The sequence below is a fragment of the Mustela nigripes genome, chromosome 17 (genome assembly GCF_022355385.1).
Source record: "Mustela nigripes isolate SB6536 chromosome 17, MUSNIG.SB6536, whole genome shotgun sequence".
In the NCBI taxonomy this organism is placed as follows: Eukaryota; Metazoa; Chordata; class Mammalia; order Carnivora; family Mustelidae; genus Mustela; species Mustela nigripes.
The window spans coordinates 27,488,744-27,505,876 of record NC_081573.1 but is presented as its reverse complement, the minus strand read 5'-3'; the positions used below and the strand labels follow the sequence as shown (position 1 = coordinate 27,505,876).

The 17,133-nt window shown below is 61.2% G+C and overlaps 1 protein-coding gene across 9 annotated transcripts in view; it reads right to left on the bottom strand.

Moving 5' to 3' along the window:
* The window catches only part of ADCY7 (adenylate cyclase 7), a 54,771-nt gene that overhangs the window by 2,456 nt on the left and 35,182 nt on the right, over positions 1-17,133 (bottom strand). For 6 of the 9 annotated variants that reach the window (XM_059382303.1, XM_059382301.1, XM_059382302.1 and 3 more), the window contains 18 exons: positions 14,719-14,846; positions 14,383-14,541; positions 14,019-14,151; positions 10,828-11,019; positions 10,657-10,691; positions 10,083-10,166; positions 9,605-9,677; positions 8,038-8,135; positions 7,177-7,261; positions 6,703-6,828; positions 5,746-5,838; positions 4,513-4,703; positions 3,570-3,660; positions 3,050-3,205; positions 2,348-2,494; positions 1,190-1,294; positions 872-986; positions 144-268 (listed from right to left, as the gene is read on the bottom strand). In XM_059382303.1, coding sequence (XP_059238286.1) covers positions 144-268; positions 872-986; positions 1,190-1,294; positions 2,348-2,494; positions 3,050-3,205; positions 3,570-3,660; positions 4,513-4,703; positions 5,746-5,838; positions 6,703-6,828; positions 7,177-7,261; positions 8,038-8,135; positions 9,605-9,677; positions 10,083-10,166; positions 10,657-10,691; positions 10,828-11,019; positions 14,019-14,151; positions 14,383-14,541; positions 14,719-14,846 — 2,136 coding nt within the window. The other 3 variants (XM_059382308.1, XM_059382306.1, XM_059382309.1) reach the window with 3 other exon arrangements.

Genomic DNA, 17,133 nt, shown 5'->3' with positions numbered 1-17,133 from the left:
CCGTTATGGGAAGCAGGAAGGACACCTGCTGTTGGGGGTCAGGCAGAACCAGCCCCGAACTGCACACGTGTCTGCACATGAGCACATCAGGGCTAACCAATGCCCAGGTCCCCCTGTGGTTGTAGGGGCCAGCTGAGTTGTACCTGGATCTTGCCAAGTTCTCCAGTGCTCTCCATCCGGCTAGCAACGTTGACCGTGTTTCCCCAGATGTCATACTGAGGCTTCCGTGCCCCGATCACTCCCGCAATCACGGGCCCGTGGTTTATGCCTGAAGGGGACATTTGCAGCTGGTGTATCAGAGAGGCTGAGCCTCAGGCTCTCTCCTTGGCAGCCACAGAAAGCACTGACAGCTGAAATGGGGATTGGAGAGAGCTCCCCAAGCCCATGGCAGGAGCTCTCATTCGGGGGGCAGGAGCGGCGCTCCCCTGGCAGCCCTCTTCCAACTGCTCGCTGAGCGATCCGGCTGAGGTTTGCACTTCCCTAGCATCTGCTCATCTCCCAACACAGGACAAACGGGCTTTGAGCACCAGCCCTGTTAGCTAACACCCAGTAGTTAGATTAATAACTTGCTTTGTTCTCAGTATGTTTTAAGACTTACAGAAGGTGATTTTGGGGTTCTCAGTTTTCCGTAGTGTTCTCTTCCTAGCTCTCAAAACTTTTAAAGGTAAGTTTAAAAGTTTTAAAGGTAAGTTTATAAACAATGCAAACCAAGATGATTGCCCTGTCACCAGCGTTGTAAGACAAGAGGGAGTTGTCAAACCTTTCCTGCGGGACAGTGCAGTGCCTTGTCAGACCTCAGCGCAGGCGCACCAGAGCCACGGGCCTTGCCTCCCACCCCGAGCACGGCCCAGCTGGCTCTCCGTGCCCTCACCGACACGGAGGCGGAAGGAGTTGAAGGAATGCCGGTTGATGCCATCCAGCTTGCTCATCAGGGCGATGCTGAACTCCACCATGATGCCGATGTGCGCGTGCTGCCGCTCCAGGTCCTGCGGGACAGGGCGCTGTGTGCGGGAGCCGGGGGAACCCGTGCCCCACCCCAGGCTGACCCCTGAGGTCCTCTGCCCTTCCTCATAGGACTGGGCAGGAAGGGGTGCCCCCCCCCATGTCAGGTGAAGTGGAACTGGTCTGGGACCTGTTTAATCCCTCTGATGTGAGACTGGGACAAGAGGCCACGACCTCAGCCCAGTACCTGGTTCTCGGTCCCTGAGGGGCTGCTGAGCCCTGCAGCTGCCATGTACGTGCTGCCAATGGTCTTGATCTTCTCCACGCTGCTGAACTTGGGCTTCAGGAGCAGCTATGAGACAAAGGGACACCCTGAGGTCTGAGAAGGGGTGGGGTCCCTCCTGCCGCTGCTCCTAATGCTAACATTTCTCATGCCCGCCCCCCCCCCCCCCAGCCGTGAGTGGACAGCCAAGTCCATGCAGGGACGAGGTTTCTGGTTCTCTCCTACTCTCTCCCTACTCCGGCCCTCGCATCTGGACTCTCACTCTGAAGGAGCAAGTGCAGCCCGACAGCACCTACCCAGAACGTCGAATGTTTGCAGCTAAGAATGAAATCCAGGGGCTCCTCATGGCTCAGTCAGTTAAGCATCTGACTCGGTTTTGGTTCAGGTCATGATCTCAGCGTCCTGGGATCGAGCCCCACATCAGGCTCAGTGCTGAGGTAGAGTCTGCCTAAGATTTTCTCTCTTCCTCTCCCTGTGTCCCTGCCTCCCTCTTCTGTGCTCCCTCTCTAAAATAAGTAAATCCTTAAAAAAAAAAAAAAAGCCCAAACCGATGGACTTATTCTGGCACGGTTGGCAGCATGGGCTTCGCTGGGACTCCAACTACAGCAGACCCCCTCATCCACTCCCAGACCCCAGTGGCTGCCACGCACCGCAGGGTCCCGAGCCCCGCACGGCGTGTGCTCCTTCGCCCACGAGCTCGCCTGTGATGAGGTTTAGTGGAGAGAAGTCAGGCATGACTTCTCATGTGCCCCAACAAGTGACGTGGATGGTCCCTCTCTCAAAACATGCTCCTGTGCTGTATTCATGCCGCCGCCTCCTCCTCGTAATGAGATGAAGCGTGGCACAGGGCGGGGATGCTGTGACGTGGTGTCTGGCCACTACAGACCTGGCCGTATGTCGGGGGTGGTCATCTGCCAGAGCGTGGCTGACCGTGGCTCACAAGCCACAGATAAGGGGATCACTGCCTCCTTCAAGGACCTAAATCTGACCTTAGCCTGCGGCCCGTGCAGAGAAGACGACAAAGTGCTTATGGAGGGAAACGAGGAAAAAGACGCACGTGTCCCTCTCCTGATTTGGGGGGCGCTCCCAGCCCGCACCCTGCCCTCCTCCAGCGGGCCGTACCTCATCGAAGTCGGCGATGATCTCGTTCAGCAGACGCAGACACTCCAGCCCCTCCTTGTTGACATCGCACTCCGTGTAGAAGACTTTGAAGTCCGGCACGGACGCGAACATGACACAAACGCAGTCATAGGACTGATGGTACCAGTCCTGAATGGAGGTGGGGGAGGATGCCCTTATGCCAGTCGCCCCGGGGGAGGGGCCATGCAAGCACAGGGACTTGGCCCCTCGGCCCAGCCCACTAAACTTTCAGGGGAGGGGAGCGTGACACAAGTGTCACTTGGCCTGTCTTATGCCTGAGCTCCTCTCTGGGGGCTGTTAAAAAAAAAAAAAGATTCAGAGCCCTGGTTGGGGCAGTTCAGGCTCAGGGTGGTTCTGGCTCTGCGCTACCCTGGGTCCTGTGGCTGACGCTGAGCGCCAGGGGGGCGGGGGAAGGTCAGTCAGGAGGCCTGGGTCCTAAGCCCTGGGGCCCATCCCCTCTTCTGTAAAACGCTGCTGCACGGAACCTGTGAAACATGCAGGTTTTCATCCACATGGACCATCTAGACCACCAAGGCCTGGATGTGCAGCCGATGCCCAAACCACACACCACCGGACGGCCCCGTAACATGGGTGAAAACCACGGCCCCGGAAAGTGCAGGCCCCCCAACCACAACCATACCCTCCGTCTCTCCCTACTGGGCGACCCAGCCCCTGCCAGCACACCTCATTTAACTTGTCACCAATGAAGTGAGCGGCCACGTGGGCAGGCAAGACATTCTCCAGAAGAAGGCGGTTCACATTCTCCATGGTTTCAAACTCCTCGTGTTCCTTCTTGAACTTGGTCTTCCACAAACAGTCCAAGCGGCAGTAGTAGTCAATCTGCAGACAGCAGGCAGCGTCAGTGTCCTGGCCATCGTGAGCGGGGATGCGAGGACACACGAGCAGCCCCGGGACCTGCTGAGCCAGCCCCTCAGTGCTTCCACCCTGCATCCCCGGCAAATGTCACCAGCTCAACGGTCACCTCCCTGTGGCCTCAGAATCCCAGTCAGCCTTGGCTTGGTTCGCAAGTGACCCATGCAACCAAATGTCACTGGTGTCCTGAGGGAAGGGGAGGTAAAGACTCGGGAACCACCACCCTGGGGACCAGGGCTTCCCTAGGGGGCTGTGCGCTGTCTCCCACACTGCCCCTCCCCAGCCGTGTCTCCCCGCTGAGCACGGGCCGCCGGGGCTTCCCGGGCACTACCTGTCTGGAGAGCATGAGGAGGGTGACATAGAACAGAACCAGGTAGAAATTGATCATCACCTTCGGGTCCTTCCACACACACGGTGGGGAGCTGCGGGACACGAAGGGGAGAGGCCGGAGTCACTCCTGCTCCTGCCGCCCCTCAGGTGCCCCAGCTGGTGGGGCTCGGGGAGGCAGAGGGGGACAGACTTCTGCCCTCCAGGCACAGACACTAGACAGGCCACTATGGGTTGGGAAGAGAAGAGGCCTTGACCGGAAGGTGGGGAGGCGGCGCTGCAGTGACGGCTCGGCTCACACCAGAGTCTGAAGGAGAAATACTGCAGGCAGGTGAGGGGAACGCCGAGCACGCCTCCAAGTCAGGGACATAGAGTTCGGCGGAAGGAGTTTGCCCCTGCCAGCAGACTCCTAGGGGCAGGTTTTGTTCTGGGTCCCCAAATTCCAGGGGAGCCAGGCCCCTCTCCTCAACCCACCTGGGGCGGAGAGCCCCCAGAGGCACCCACACAGTGTCCCTTCCCACGCCACAGGGGTCAGCCACCTGTCCAGGGACAGGCTGGAAACAACTGTTCTTTCCAGAATTCTGTGGAGATCTGGGACATGGCTCGATGGGGGGGGGGGGGGGTAGGGGGGGGGGGCTAGAGCTGAAGCCCCCGCCCCACTCCACACCCCCAGAATGGCGTAGACACCGGAGGACCCAGGAAGCCTCCGTGGGACTCAGGGTGTCCCCCAGAGAACCTGCAGATGAGTCCCACTCTTCAGCTCTTGAGTGTAGACCTGGGACCATCCCGTCCCCTTCTGGAAAATGGAGACTGTGCCACCTGCCAGCCCAGCCCCCCCGGGTGTCCAGTCCAGATGGGACTGCAAAGGCAAATGCAGCACGGTTTGACATGACACCCCACGGAGCACACGAGACAGGTGGTGGGACTGGAGGTGCTTCGGCCCCCACCTGAGGGTACCGTTGGTCTCGGTGAGGTTGGCCACGAGGCCACAGCAGTCCATCCGCCAGCAGGGGTGGATGTTGAAGAGCACCAGGTAGGCCACCAAGGCCATGGTCAACAGCACAACCTTCAGCTCCAGGCTCATCCGCAGGAAGACCGAGCAAGCGACAAAGGCCAGGATGCAGCTACAGGTGTAATACTGGGGGTTGGGGGGAAGGGTCCGTCATCAGGAAGCAGCGCCTGCACCCAGGGTCACCAGGAGGGGGCGCGCCTGAAGGGCCAGCTTGCTGCCTCTGAGCCCCCTTCCAGCGCTGAGACCTTCCGAGCACCTGGGTCACTGCTCTCCTGCCTCAGTGACCTCTCTTAGCAAAGAGCAGACAACAGAATCTAGAACTTTGGAGCATCACGCTGTTTTCCCTGCATTTTTACTTCTACTTATGGCAGGTAAACTCACTGAAGGGAGAAGCAGAAGTAACTGCAACTGCAGTAGCCTGTAGACGTGACAAGGGAGAGGGCAGCGCTGTACACACACCCAACAGCCTCCCACCTCCAGTTCTGCCCAACCGAGCTTGCCCTCCCCAAAGGGCATCACTGCCCAGGTTACTCTCCTGCTCAAGATCATGTCGTGGCTCCCCACTGCCCCCAAAAGAGAGACCAAGCTCTCCTTCCTGGCGCTCATGCTTCTCCCAATTTAGATCAAACCCCCCCTCTGGTTCTACATCCCAAATGTCGCCCCCACTCTCACTGCGTGCCTCAGCTTTTTTCCCTGTCCCCTCTCTAGCCCCTGCCCAGCAGAGACCAGCTTGAAATTCACCACGGCCCCCTGAAATCCCCCAGCCCTCCACTGCCACCCATCAGGATCCCCAGTCCCAGCTCCTGCTGTCGGCCTGCCCGAGGCTCCAGCACCCATGAGGCCCACCAGTCCACCTCCCCGGGCCCCTCCTCATCTGATGGCCAGCTGTCAGGTGAGCTGTCAGGAGACAAGTCCTGGCATGGGGTGCTCCTGCCCGCACACCTTGGATGAAGCCACACCAGCCTCAAAGCCCCTGCGTCCTCCAGGACCACAGACCACCTTGGCCCTGCCTGGGCCTTACTCTCTCCACCTCCCGGGAGAGGCTGGACTCTGCTCTCCCGCAGCAGGGCTTCAGGCGCTCGGGCAGAGCACTGTGCAAGAGCAGGGCCATCTCAGGGCATGCAGGACCCAGGGGTCTGAACCAGGGCCCAGCCCAGCCCACACTCACCAGGAGGGGCTCACACATGTTGCCCACATCCATCGGGCTTGGGCTTGTCTGGTTGCCCACAGGTAGCTCTGGGACCAGGAAAGGCATCAGCAGCTACAGAGGAGACAGGTCACCGTGAGTGGGGAGCCCAGGGACCTGGGACTCCAGGACCTTCCCAAGCTGAGCGGGGCCAGGGGTCGGCAGGGGCCCGAGGCCTCCACGAGCGGCATGGGCATCTCCTGCCAGGCCCGCTCCAGGAGTGGCCAGAGCGCCCCGCCCCCTCCTCCACGGGCATCAGCTTCGTGGTGGGGAGGGGTCTGGGGCAGAAGAGGCTGCAAAATGAAGCCCTGTGTGCATCGGAGCATCGGAGGCCGATTCGGGGCTGGGGGGAGGGAAGGAGAAGCAGGGATCAGCATGGTCAGTGAGCCCCCTTCTCCCCAGGTAACACAGGGTCTCCGAGCCACAAAGAGCCCCTGACTCGAGAGGTCAGAGCTGGGAGGACCAGCAGGGACACGTGTTGTCCGCAGCACTGAGCACACGAGCCAGGCCTGAGAAGCAGGGGCTCAAGTCCCAGCCAGTGCCCGGGGCCACTCGCCCCTCACGAGGGAACAGTCTCAGACTAAGGCACAGCCTCGCTAGGTAGGAGGAGGATGAAGAAGGCAGAGGAAGCCAAGAACACGGATGGTTCAAGACATCCCGTCCTTGGGGGGGGCAGCCACATCAGCTCCCTGGGGGCCCCGGGTCCTCATGTGAAAAGCAAAAGGGAAGGAGCCCAGGCGGGCCTCTGGGGGCCTTGGGGAGCCCGCCCCCAGGGTCCTGCAGAGCTATACCAGACATAGCCCTCAGGCGGGGGACTGTGGGATTCGAGAGCCTGAAGGTGCCCAGGGTCAAGGACTGGCTCTCTCCCCGCAGGAAGCACACACAGGCAGGCAGGCTCCTCCCCAGGGCTCGCTGTCCCCACCAACCCCCAGAACTCACCAGGTTGACGATGGCGACACTGAGGAGGCTGCCAATAGTCAGGATGGCCAGGGACAAGCGCAGCAGGGGCTGGGTCTCCACGCTCTCAGAGATGGCCTGCAACACCCCTCGGGCCGGGCAGCACCTCTGTGGAGTCGTGGGGTCAGGTGGCCGCCGCCAACACAGGGACAAGGACCCCTTGGTCCAAGTGCCCAGCAGATGTGGGGGCACTTGGACCACAGACGTGAGAGCTCCGCTAGGGATGGTCCGTAGTCACACTGCGCCCCGTGCCCAGAGCTCAGGACCCATGGGATGCACAGACAGAAAAGGGATGTCCCCACCCTCAGAGCCTGGGGACAGCTACAGCCACTTGGGGGCCACCAGCAGCCCAAGGAAGGTGGAATCACTGGGAGAAGCGCTCTGCAAACTGTCGCCTGAGCAGGAGGGGCGCGGAGGGCCAGTGGGTCAGGGCCCAGCCAGGGGCCTCCCACTCACCAGGAACTCATGGGCGAAGCACAGGCCCAGCACCAGCGCCACCACACAGGCCACCAGCCCGAAGGACAAACCGAGAATGGCCCTGCTGGAGAGCAGAAAACCCTCGTTCTGGGGGCCATCTGCCCAGGGCCAAGCTGCAGGCATGCTCCCCAACCCCCCGACCCTGACTCCAACTGTGCGGCTCCCGGCCGCCTCCTCCCCCGACCCCCTTCTACACACAGCAAAGGGGCTCTCTGAGAACCGGGGTCCAGCTGCTCCACTCGTGACACCCGAGGACCGGTGTACGGATTTAAGGGCCTTCAGACCCATGGCCGGCACAGAAGTACCAGACAGAAGGGCTTCTTCCTGTCTCGTCTTCACGAAGCACATCCTAAACCCTAATCCTAGAGGATCCCTTGGCCTCATCACCCTTCTAGAATCTACCAATAGCTGACCTTACTCCTTCCCTGTGACTTGCCCTGCTCACCCCCCACCAGCAGGGGCCGTGCACCTACACAAGGCACAAAGCCCTCTGAGCCTCAGTTTCCCACCTCTAAGAGGGAGCTGGCGGTGGCTACGGTTCTGGGAGCCTGTCCTTCTGGGACAGCAAATGCCTCAGGCCACGTGCCCACAGGGCCACACAGCTCTCGGGTCGGGAAGGCCTGCATCTTGACAGGACTAGCACGTTCGATGGAATCAAGTGCAAGCACTGATGACCCCGGGGTGGGGGCCCAGCCCCTGGTCCAGTTTCTGGGACTCCAGGACTCAGGTCACTGAACTCAAAGCACCAGCAACTCGTGCTGGTCGGACAGCGCACGCAGGTGTTCCGGGGGCCCTGGGCCGACCCCAGTGGGCCCACACATCCCGCCCAGCCCGACTGACCTGCGCAGGAGCAGGACCTGGACCAGCATGATGCAGACGAAGATGAGGCTGGCACAGGCAAAATAGTGGCGGGCCCGGGGGATGGGCGCCAGGCGGTACTGGAGGGCGACAGGGACGGTCAGGGCCACTCGCTCCGGCCCCTCCCAGCCCACCCCGGCTCCAGTTAACCAAAACTGACACCCTGGGGGCACCTGGGTGTCTCCCTCGGTTAAACATTCAGCTCAGGTCATGAGCTAAGGTCATGATCTCAGGGTCCCCCTCAGCAGGGGTCTGCTTCTCCCTCTCCCTCTGTCCTCCCCCGTCTCATTCGTGCGCACATTCTCTCTCAAACAAATAAATCAATTTTTTTTTTGAAGATGTTATTTATTTACTTAACAGAGAGAGAGATCACAAGTAGGCAGAGAGGCAGGCGGGGTGGGGGGGAGAAGCAGGTTCCCTGCTGAGCAAAGAGTCTGATATGGGGCTCCATCCCAGGACCCTGGGATCATGGCCTGAGCCAAAGGCAGAGGCTTTACCCACTGAGCCACCCAGGCGCCCCGACAAATAAATCAATCTTTAAAAAAACAAACACACCTCACACCCTCCTTGAGTTCCAGGCGATGATGGGGCATCATCATGACCAAAGGACCTTCATTTGGTTCCTTGAGGCCTAGAACCCATCCCTTCCCCTCCCCCACCCAACCCAGGTCTCTGACTCTACTTCCCAGGTGCCTGAGAAGCCCATGGCCCCAAGCTTATGGACAGGAACCAAATCTGAACTCTGGGGCTTGTCGTGAATCTGTCCTCCCCCAAACCCAGGAGTAAGGCCAGGCCTAAGCTCCTAGCTAGCAGGGCGGGGTGGGGGGGGGACCGTGCTGCCTATACCCCTACACCAGGCACAATCTCATGACCTCGGGCCACAAGGGCTCCTGCCACGGGTGAGCGGACTGGGGCTCAGAGAGTCCAGCAGGCTGCCCGGAGTCACACAGCTGCTGGAAGGCCTGCTGGGCAGGCTTCCCTCAGTCCCCAAGCTCCTCACTGAGGTAGCCCCGGACTTAGGAAGCCCCAGCCAGAGAAAGACACCGCCCCACCACCAATCCTGGAGGCTGAGAGAGGAAAGAGGTCCTCGCACCAGAGCTCTGGGGCCCGGGGCCACCCTCTCGGGTGATATGGGGCTCCATCTAGATGAGGTTTCAAGGACATACATATGTGCCTGGGACACAGCCAGAAACCAGTAGGTCCTCAATAAATAAGTAAAACAGTTATAGGCTATACAGTGTTACAGCCCGAAAGCATGTAGTTGTAGCAGCCAGAAGGGAGAACCAGGCTATGGTGCACACTGGCCCCTGAGGCTGAGGTTCTAGCCTGTGAGGGGAGCGAAGGTCTCCCAAACCCAAGTGGGACACGTCAGGTCCCGGAGTGAGGGCAACAGGAAGAGGGTCCAAGCCAGCCCTAGCCAGATGGGGTGACTCCCCACCACCCTCCCCAAACAGACGATAGACGTGGAACATCGGCTGCCCCATGGCCTGCACCTCTATCACACCCCAGGCCTCGAGCCCCTGTTCTGGGGCTGCTGGGGGACCCTCACCTCTCGCTCGAAATCCTTCTCCAGGAAGATGGACCCGAAGGTGGAGAAGTCATCGGACTTGGAGCAGCAGGGCCTGGGGTGGCGGGCACAGGCAGTGAGACATAGGGCCTGGGGAAATTGGGGGCCCACCCTTGGGAGGAGATGGGGGAGGAGAGAGGACCCACCCTCAGGAGGTGGGGGGGGCGGGGGGGGGGGGGGGGCAAAGGGGGGGGGGGGGGGGGGGAGGAGGGGGGGGGGGGGGGGAGTGGGCAGGGCCCCGCCCTCAGGAGGAGAAGGGAGGAGGGGGTGGGGGAGATGGGGCGGGGGAGGGGTGGGGGGACAGAAGTCCACTCTCAGGAACCCTCATCAGTGGGGCCTAGGAGCCACCACAGACACAGTCGGAGCTGGACCACCAGGCACGCAGGCATAAGGGGGCACGGCCGACTAGGGAACCCCCACCCGAGGAGGGACAGGGCGAACCGAGGCCTCCAGGTCCCACCTTGTGGAGCTCAGCCCCTCGATGGCCGACAGCATCTCCTCATCATACGAGTCATCCTCCGACCGCCCCTTGGGGGACGAACTCCTGGATCACAAACCCGAACCGCGTCACCCCAGGCCCTCGCCCACTTGCCCAAAGGCAGCAGTGCATGTGAAATGGCTCCCCAGTCCGGGTGCCCAGATGCCCGCGGGAGGCCCCGGAACCGCGTGCGGAGTGGCTGAGGGACAGGTAGGTCCCACTGAGGCCCAAAGAGGGTAAATGGACGCCCGGCATCAAGCAGCAGGCCCAGCTGGCCGGCCAGCCCAGCCGGGAGCAGAGGGCGGCCCTCGAAGGCCTCTTGCCTCCACCTGCAGGCTTCCCCACACACACCACCACCCCTGTCACAGTGGGGACTCCACAGGCGCTCCGTGATCGTGAAGTTCTGATTCTGAGCCACAGCCCCTCCGAGCTGCACTCCTGGACAGAGGATAGTCGGGGCAGCCTGCCTGAAGGAAGTGGGCCCGAAGGGGGTGATTGGGGCAGGATTTGGCCAGGAAGGCAGGCCACAGCTGACAGGAGGAGACAGTGCATGTACCTGTCAGGGGTCCGGTGGCGCCGCAGGGGAATGGTCTGGAAGGGAAGGGAGAGGGGACAGTTATTCTGCCAAGAGGAACCCCCAAAGTCTGTCCTGGGACTGGGTCTCTCTTCTCCCGCACCCTCAGACACAGGGGGCAAGGACTGAGCAGTCCGGGAAGCAGGATCCTACCTTGGGCCTCCGCCCACTGGGGACCGGGGTCTCGCCGCTGCTCACGCTCTCACGGTGGTTGAGGTGTGCAAAGGGCCGTGCGGCCCCCCAGGACTCCAGGTAGCGGGTCATGCGCACAGACGCCCGCATCTTCAGGGCCGCGTCCCCCTTGGGCTTGGGGAGGTGCTGGCTGGGCGGGGGCGGCTGCTGGCTCTGCAGGACACAGACACGGCCTGTCCCCTCCCCTTCCCTCTCAGCCCAGGAAGGGCCCCCGCACCCATCCTGCTCCCCATGAAATGCCCCACTGCCTGGAGCACTGGCCGGGCTGGTGGAAAGAGAGAACGGCAGAAATGCTGCTGGGTCTGCAACCCCTCGGCTGCGGCCCAGTGCGCTCGTGGGCTGGGCTACAGGGGACCCGGCTGGGGGCCTGTCCTTCCCAGCTGGCCAGGAAATTGGGGATCACACACAACTACGCACAGCCCCTCAGACACCTCTCCAGGGAAAGACTGGGCTCAAGTCCTAAGCTCCTGCCAACCCCGTGAGGCTCTGTGGGACCCGACACTGTCCCCCTTGGGGCTTGAGAGCCCACTGGCCTCTCCCCGTGGGGACATCTTGGGGCGACAGCGCCCAGAAAAGCTGCAAATGTCCTACCCAGCCCACCCACCTGTGGCCAGCACATGTCCTTCCTGAAGGAGCAGCTGGAGGAAGAGGGGAACAGGCCGGGAACCCAGAGAACCAGAGCACCGGCCAAGCGAGAGTCCAGCCCCACCCCCTGGGCGGCTTTCCAGAGAGTTCCACTCGCGTGGCCCCTACACCACAGCAGGGACCATTGCTTGCCTTGTGCCTGCTGTGGCCGTGTCAGGGAGGGGGTGTTAGTGAGGCCCAACCTGCTCCATGCCTCCCCCACCCCCTGGCCATATGAGCAACTGCAGGGGACCTTCCCCTGCTGGGGACGGCGGGCAGGACTGTAAATGGAGGAGAGAAGAGACAGCACCAAAGCCACAGGAGACGAGCTCGAACCATCTCCAAGTCCCCTACCCTCTGAAGGTGCCCGCCCTCCAGGAGTCCTGTGCCCTCGGGTCTCTGCAAACAGCCACGAGGCCCGGCATCTAGGGCCGCAAACACTCTCCAAGCCACAGGCAGCAGCTTTCCTGGAAACTTCTAGCCTCCTTTCAGGAGAGAAACATGTCTAAACCCTGAGGTGCGCCTGTCTGCCTGGCCCACGGGACCCGCTGGAACGCAGCCTCCGTGAGAGTCCCGGGGTCCTGACACTGTGCCGTGCCCCACAGAGAGCCACCCACCCTGGAGTCACCTTATCCGTCTCCCCTTCACAGGTCGGCAGCTCCGCCCCCACAGCCCCCAGCCACTCAAGTTCAGGGTCTGTGCAGGAAATGTGCACTGAAGACCCATCAGCTCTGAGGGAAAAGGCGCCTGTTCCGAAGCAGGCCCCGGGAGGCCAGAGTTGGGGAAGGGCCACCGTGTCGACAACCCGGGCGCACGTGCGGGGGCCTCCATGTACACATGAGGGCGGGTCTCCAGACTGTGTCATCAGGTGAAGAGAGAAAGGTACCAGCCGGGCACAGGGCCCGCCACCCTCGGCTTTGTGAGGCCGGGTGAGTCTCTCCACTCCTCACATGGACATCGGCCTCTCTGTGGAAGTGAAACTCCCCCATACCGTGTCCTTCAGCAGGGAACGCAGCTGTAGACAAGGTCGTGAGGGAAACTGTCCACAACACCCCCTTTGGGCTTTGGAATTCTCAACTATGCGAATCCGTGACATTCAACTAAGATGGGGAAGGTAGGGTTGCTGGAAAAAATATAAGAAGCCCGGTGATATCCGACACAAAACACTCATGCTAGAAACGTCTTCGCTGTTGGTCAGAAATCGATTGCCCATGGGTCCTGCAGCGGCCTTGCCGAGCGGGTGGCCCTGCCAGCAAGGGCTCAGAGCCGTGCCGGCCGCTGCCTTGCGGGCCTGGGGCTCTGCTTCTGCTGGTCACACGCTCTCGGAGCCCCTGCTCCATGGCCAGGCGCTACTCTAGGTGCAGGGATTACAGCCTAGAGAAGAGGCACCCCTGCCCTGAGCCTGCCCACGGGGAGCTCACACTGACCGTGAACAAGCAAAGAGGATAAACAAACAGAAGCATTCGTAAGGGAACAGAGAGTGCTGCAGGCAGAGCTGGCAGCAGTGACAAGGGTCCTGCGGCATGAAGAGCCGGGCAGCAGGGGGACAGTGGCTGGGGTGAAGGGCCCTCAGGGGAAGGAAGGGCAGGGCCCAGAGCTGTGGGGTGCAGGGGGAGGGGCTGGATTATATTCCATGACTGTGGGGTGGGCACAGCCCCGAGATCCTCAGGAAAGTTTCCCCAGATGCTAACTCAGCATCCACGGCCCATGGCCGAGGAGTGGAGGCTCCTGGGCAGTTCCTATCCCTGAGGAACATCAGGGGGCCGGGGCGGCTCACAGGCTGGCCCTCCATGACCCCCAGAGATGGCAGTCGGACCAGCTCTGAGAACAGCCAGGGCCAGAGCGAGAGGGAGCTGGAAAGAGCCCTTCGTGGCCAACATTCTTGAGCGAGCCCCAAGGATGATTCACCCAGGCCGCCAGACAAGCTGGCCTCCCACGGCAGGAAAGCAGGGCTGTGTGGGTGCGGGGCAGGGCCAGGGCCCGCCAGCCTCGGAGCAGCCCAGCAGCTGCATCCCCCACGGGGTCGTGACGAAAGTAGGGCCACCGAGCAGGTGGAGGTGTCAGCCTGCCAGGCGACCACCCCCAGGGAGCAGAGCCCACAACACGCCCCCGAGGCCCCTACCCAGTGGTCCCCTGGCCATTGCCTCCTTGTCCTTTTTTGAGTCTTACCCAAAGCAAGTCTGACAAAAAGTGTCTTTTCAAAATGCGGGAAATGAGTGGTACCATCCAGGAAAATAAACTGTGTGACTATCATTTCTAGAATGTTCATGAGGCGCCCAGTTGTGGTGAGAGCCTGGCTGGCGCGAGCTCGTTCTCCTCTTGAGGTAGCACTACTGTTACTCCAATCTCACCAGGGCCCAGAGAAGCTGTGGCGCCCGGAACACACTCAGTGACAGGGAGCTCACTCCCACTACCACTCCAGGCGGGCCTCTTCCCTACCTCTCTACCGCCTGGAAGAGGAAAACCCTCCATCTGTGGACTCCCCAGCACATCCCAGGCTCCCGTCAGCCCCCCACTGCCCCTCGTACCCGGGGGTCGATGACCAGGTAGGTGCGAATGTTCATCTCCTTCAGGTAGGGGTCCCGCTGCTGCCCGTGCCCGTCCTCCACCTCATACGCCTTGTCCAGGTGCTTCAGCGTCGCCTCTGTGATGTGCACCCGTCTGGGGGACCCCAGCCCCGAGTCAGAGCAGTAGAGCCTAGAGAAGGCCAGCACCCGCCCGAGGGGTGCACAGCACACAGGGCCAAGCCAGCCGGAGCCCCGCCTCACTTCCCCGATGCGAGGTCATGGTGCCCCTCTCTGACCTCACACTGACCAACCGCTCACCTCCCCCTCCCCCAGCCCAGAGTCAGCCCATGGCCCCCACCCCCACCACTGTCCCACTGAGCCTCACCCAGGGACTCCAGCTGCCTCCATCCTGTTGGCCAGGGACACGTCATGGGACCACACGTCATACTGCCACTTGCGCAGCCCAATGACCCCACACAGCACGTTCCCCGAGTGTATGCCCACACGCATGCTGATGTCCACACCCGTGGCCTCTCGCACCTGCCTGGGCAGAGCAGTCCCATCACCCCATCCCACCCAGGACTGAGGAGAGACCCAGGCAAGCCAGGTGCACCCCCAAGCCTCAGCTTCCTCATCTGCAAAGTAGGTACAACGCATTCCCCTGGGAAGCAGAAGGGGTCTGTGATGGGAACGGGACCCTGCGCCCGCCCATGGTACCTACTTAATGGCCTCGCAGATGTCCAGCCCCATCTTCACGCAGTTCCGGGCATGGGTGGGCAGGGACACAGGCAGACCCGACACACAATAGTAGCAGTCACCCAGGATCTTGATCCGCATACACTCGTTGGCCTACAGGGCAGGGCAAGCAGCAGCCTGGTCGGCACACAGCTACGACCTGGGGTCAGCGTGTGCTGGCCACCTCCCTGCACCCTTCAGGGAGAGCCATGCTCCTTCCTAGCCCGAGGCCCCTTCTGGGTGACCAGCCACCAGGAGCTGCTTCCAGGCCTGGGAAAAGCACTGGGGACAGGGAAGTCTCTAAGCAAACACCAGGGACTACAGTGAGTATTACTAAAGATGGACACCGGAGTGCCCCTTGGGGGAGTGCTGTCCTGGCTTCATTCAGTCTTGCAGTGTTGAAATGTGTACTGAGCACAGGGCCCTGCCCCAGGCACCAGCACACAGCAGTGAGCAAAACAGACAAAGCTCCCTACAACATGTGGCTCACACGCCAGTGGCAGTTAGATGCTAAACCAGATAAATAAAACCCAGAGATACCTGGTACTGATAAGTACTGAGGAGGCAAATGAAAGGCAGGAGGGGACAGGAAGCTCCAGGAGACCAGAGAAGGCCTCCCAGAAAAGGAAACATTTGGGAAAGACCCCAAGGAACTGAGGGAAGAAGCCACACCAGTATCTGAGGAAGAGTGTTCCAGGCAGATGAAAGGCGCAGCATGTGCAAAGGCCCCGTGGTCAGAAAGCTGTTTGAGACCCAACAAGCAGCCTGTGCAGCTAAAGTAGAGTAAGTAGAGGACATGAAGACCAGTGCCACAAGACAAGGGGAGAAACAGCCAAGTGACCAGGGATGTAGACTGTCAGGGTCTGGGGAGTGTGGAAAGAACAGAAAGATGGAACCAAACACTGAGGCTGGGGTCACATAGGAAAATGCCCCTGAGGGGAAGAGGGGCCCAAACAGGGGCCTCTGACGTTCCATCTGAGGTAGTACTGTGGCCACCAGGCCCTCTGGCAGCCCTTGGCAAAGGTGGCCACACATACCAAGGCTTGGGGATGGGGATTTAGGGACCCTGAAGAAGGGGCTCTATGCCAGCTCCAGGCCCGCTCCCAGCCACAGCCCTGCCCCTCACAGAGGCCTGCCCGAAAGCCTCCCTCTCCCCATTCATACAAAGGGCCTGCCTCCTGCCCCTGCCACAGAGGGAAGGCTGTGACCAAGAGGGAAAGGGAGGGTCCCTGGACTTTGTGGCAGGGAAAGGGCCATGAGAGACTGGAAGCCAGGCGTAGCCCACATATGGCCCAGGTGTCATGAAGGAAGGAAGCTCCTGAAGGAAGGCTCCAGACCAGACAGGCCCTCTGAGTCCCTCGGTCCACAGTACCCTGAGGGACAGTGCTCCAGGGCACTCCCAGCCAGGAATGATCTTCTGGAATTTGGTCACCCCCATGTGAAGGCCTCTCTGGTGAGGCCGTCCCTCCTAGAGCAGTCCCTCCTAGAACTAGCATCCCTCCTAGCTCCAGCTGTGAGAAAGTCTGCCGAGGGTGGGGCCCGAACTCGCTTCCCACCGAGGACCTGACCATTGATTCTGCACACATGGGGGCACGCAGGGGGTGCTTCGGAACTCACCCAGGTGTGGGCACAGGTGTCGGCTTTTACTCAGCACAGTCAAGGCCTTAAATCTTAACCCTCAGGTCACTACTTAGCGGCCACCGCTCAGCCGTCTGCATCTGAAGCTGGGCCAGGTGCTCCGCAGGCCCCCCAGCCCCCTACACTCCTCTTCACAGCACAGCATACAGGCTGGGAACAACTGGAGGGCAGGCCCAAGCGCCCCCCCCACCCCCTGCAGAGCTCAAGACTGCCACGTGGCAGGTCTCAGGACCATGTGATAAGTTACTGAGTACGCACATGCGTGCACATACACACATGCACGCGACCCCTGCCCCTGCCTCCAACCCCACCCCCAGGCCCCGTGCCGTCCATGAAGACAAACCATGAGATCAGCCCAGCCCAGCCCAGCCCGTCTCCAGACCTCTCCCTGCTCAGCTGGACCCGGGAGCCCACCTCACCCAGTGCCCTCCCCTCCTCAGCACCTGCCATGTTCCCCAGCATCCTCAGATCAAGTTCTCCTCTCCTCAGCCCTAAGTTCTTGCATGTCTACCCCCAACACCTGGCTCCCCTCATATTCCACCCAGTCATGCTGGGCCGCGTCCATGCCAAGGGCCCCAGAGACTTCTTTCTCCTCCAGCCTGTGGCACTCACTCTTCCCTCTGCCCAGAACTGCTCCTTTCCCTCTCAGCATCTCCCTTCAGGCATCTCAAACTTGAATGTGCGTGTGGTCCACCCAAGGTCTTGTCAGAAGGCAAAGCCCTGCACAGCCCTCCCCAGCTCCCTGCCAAACCCGGCTTTGGCT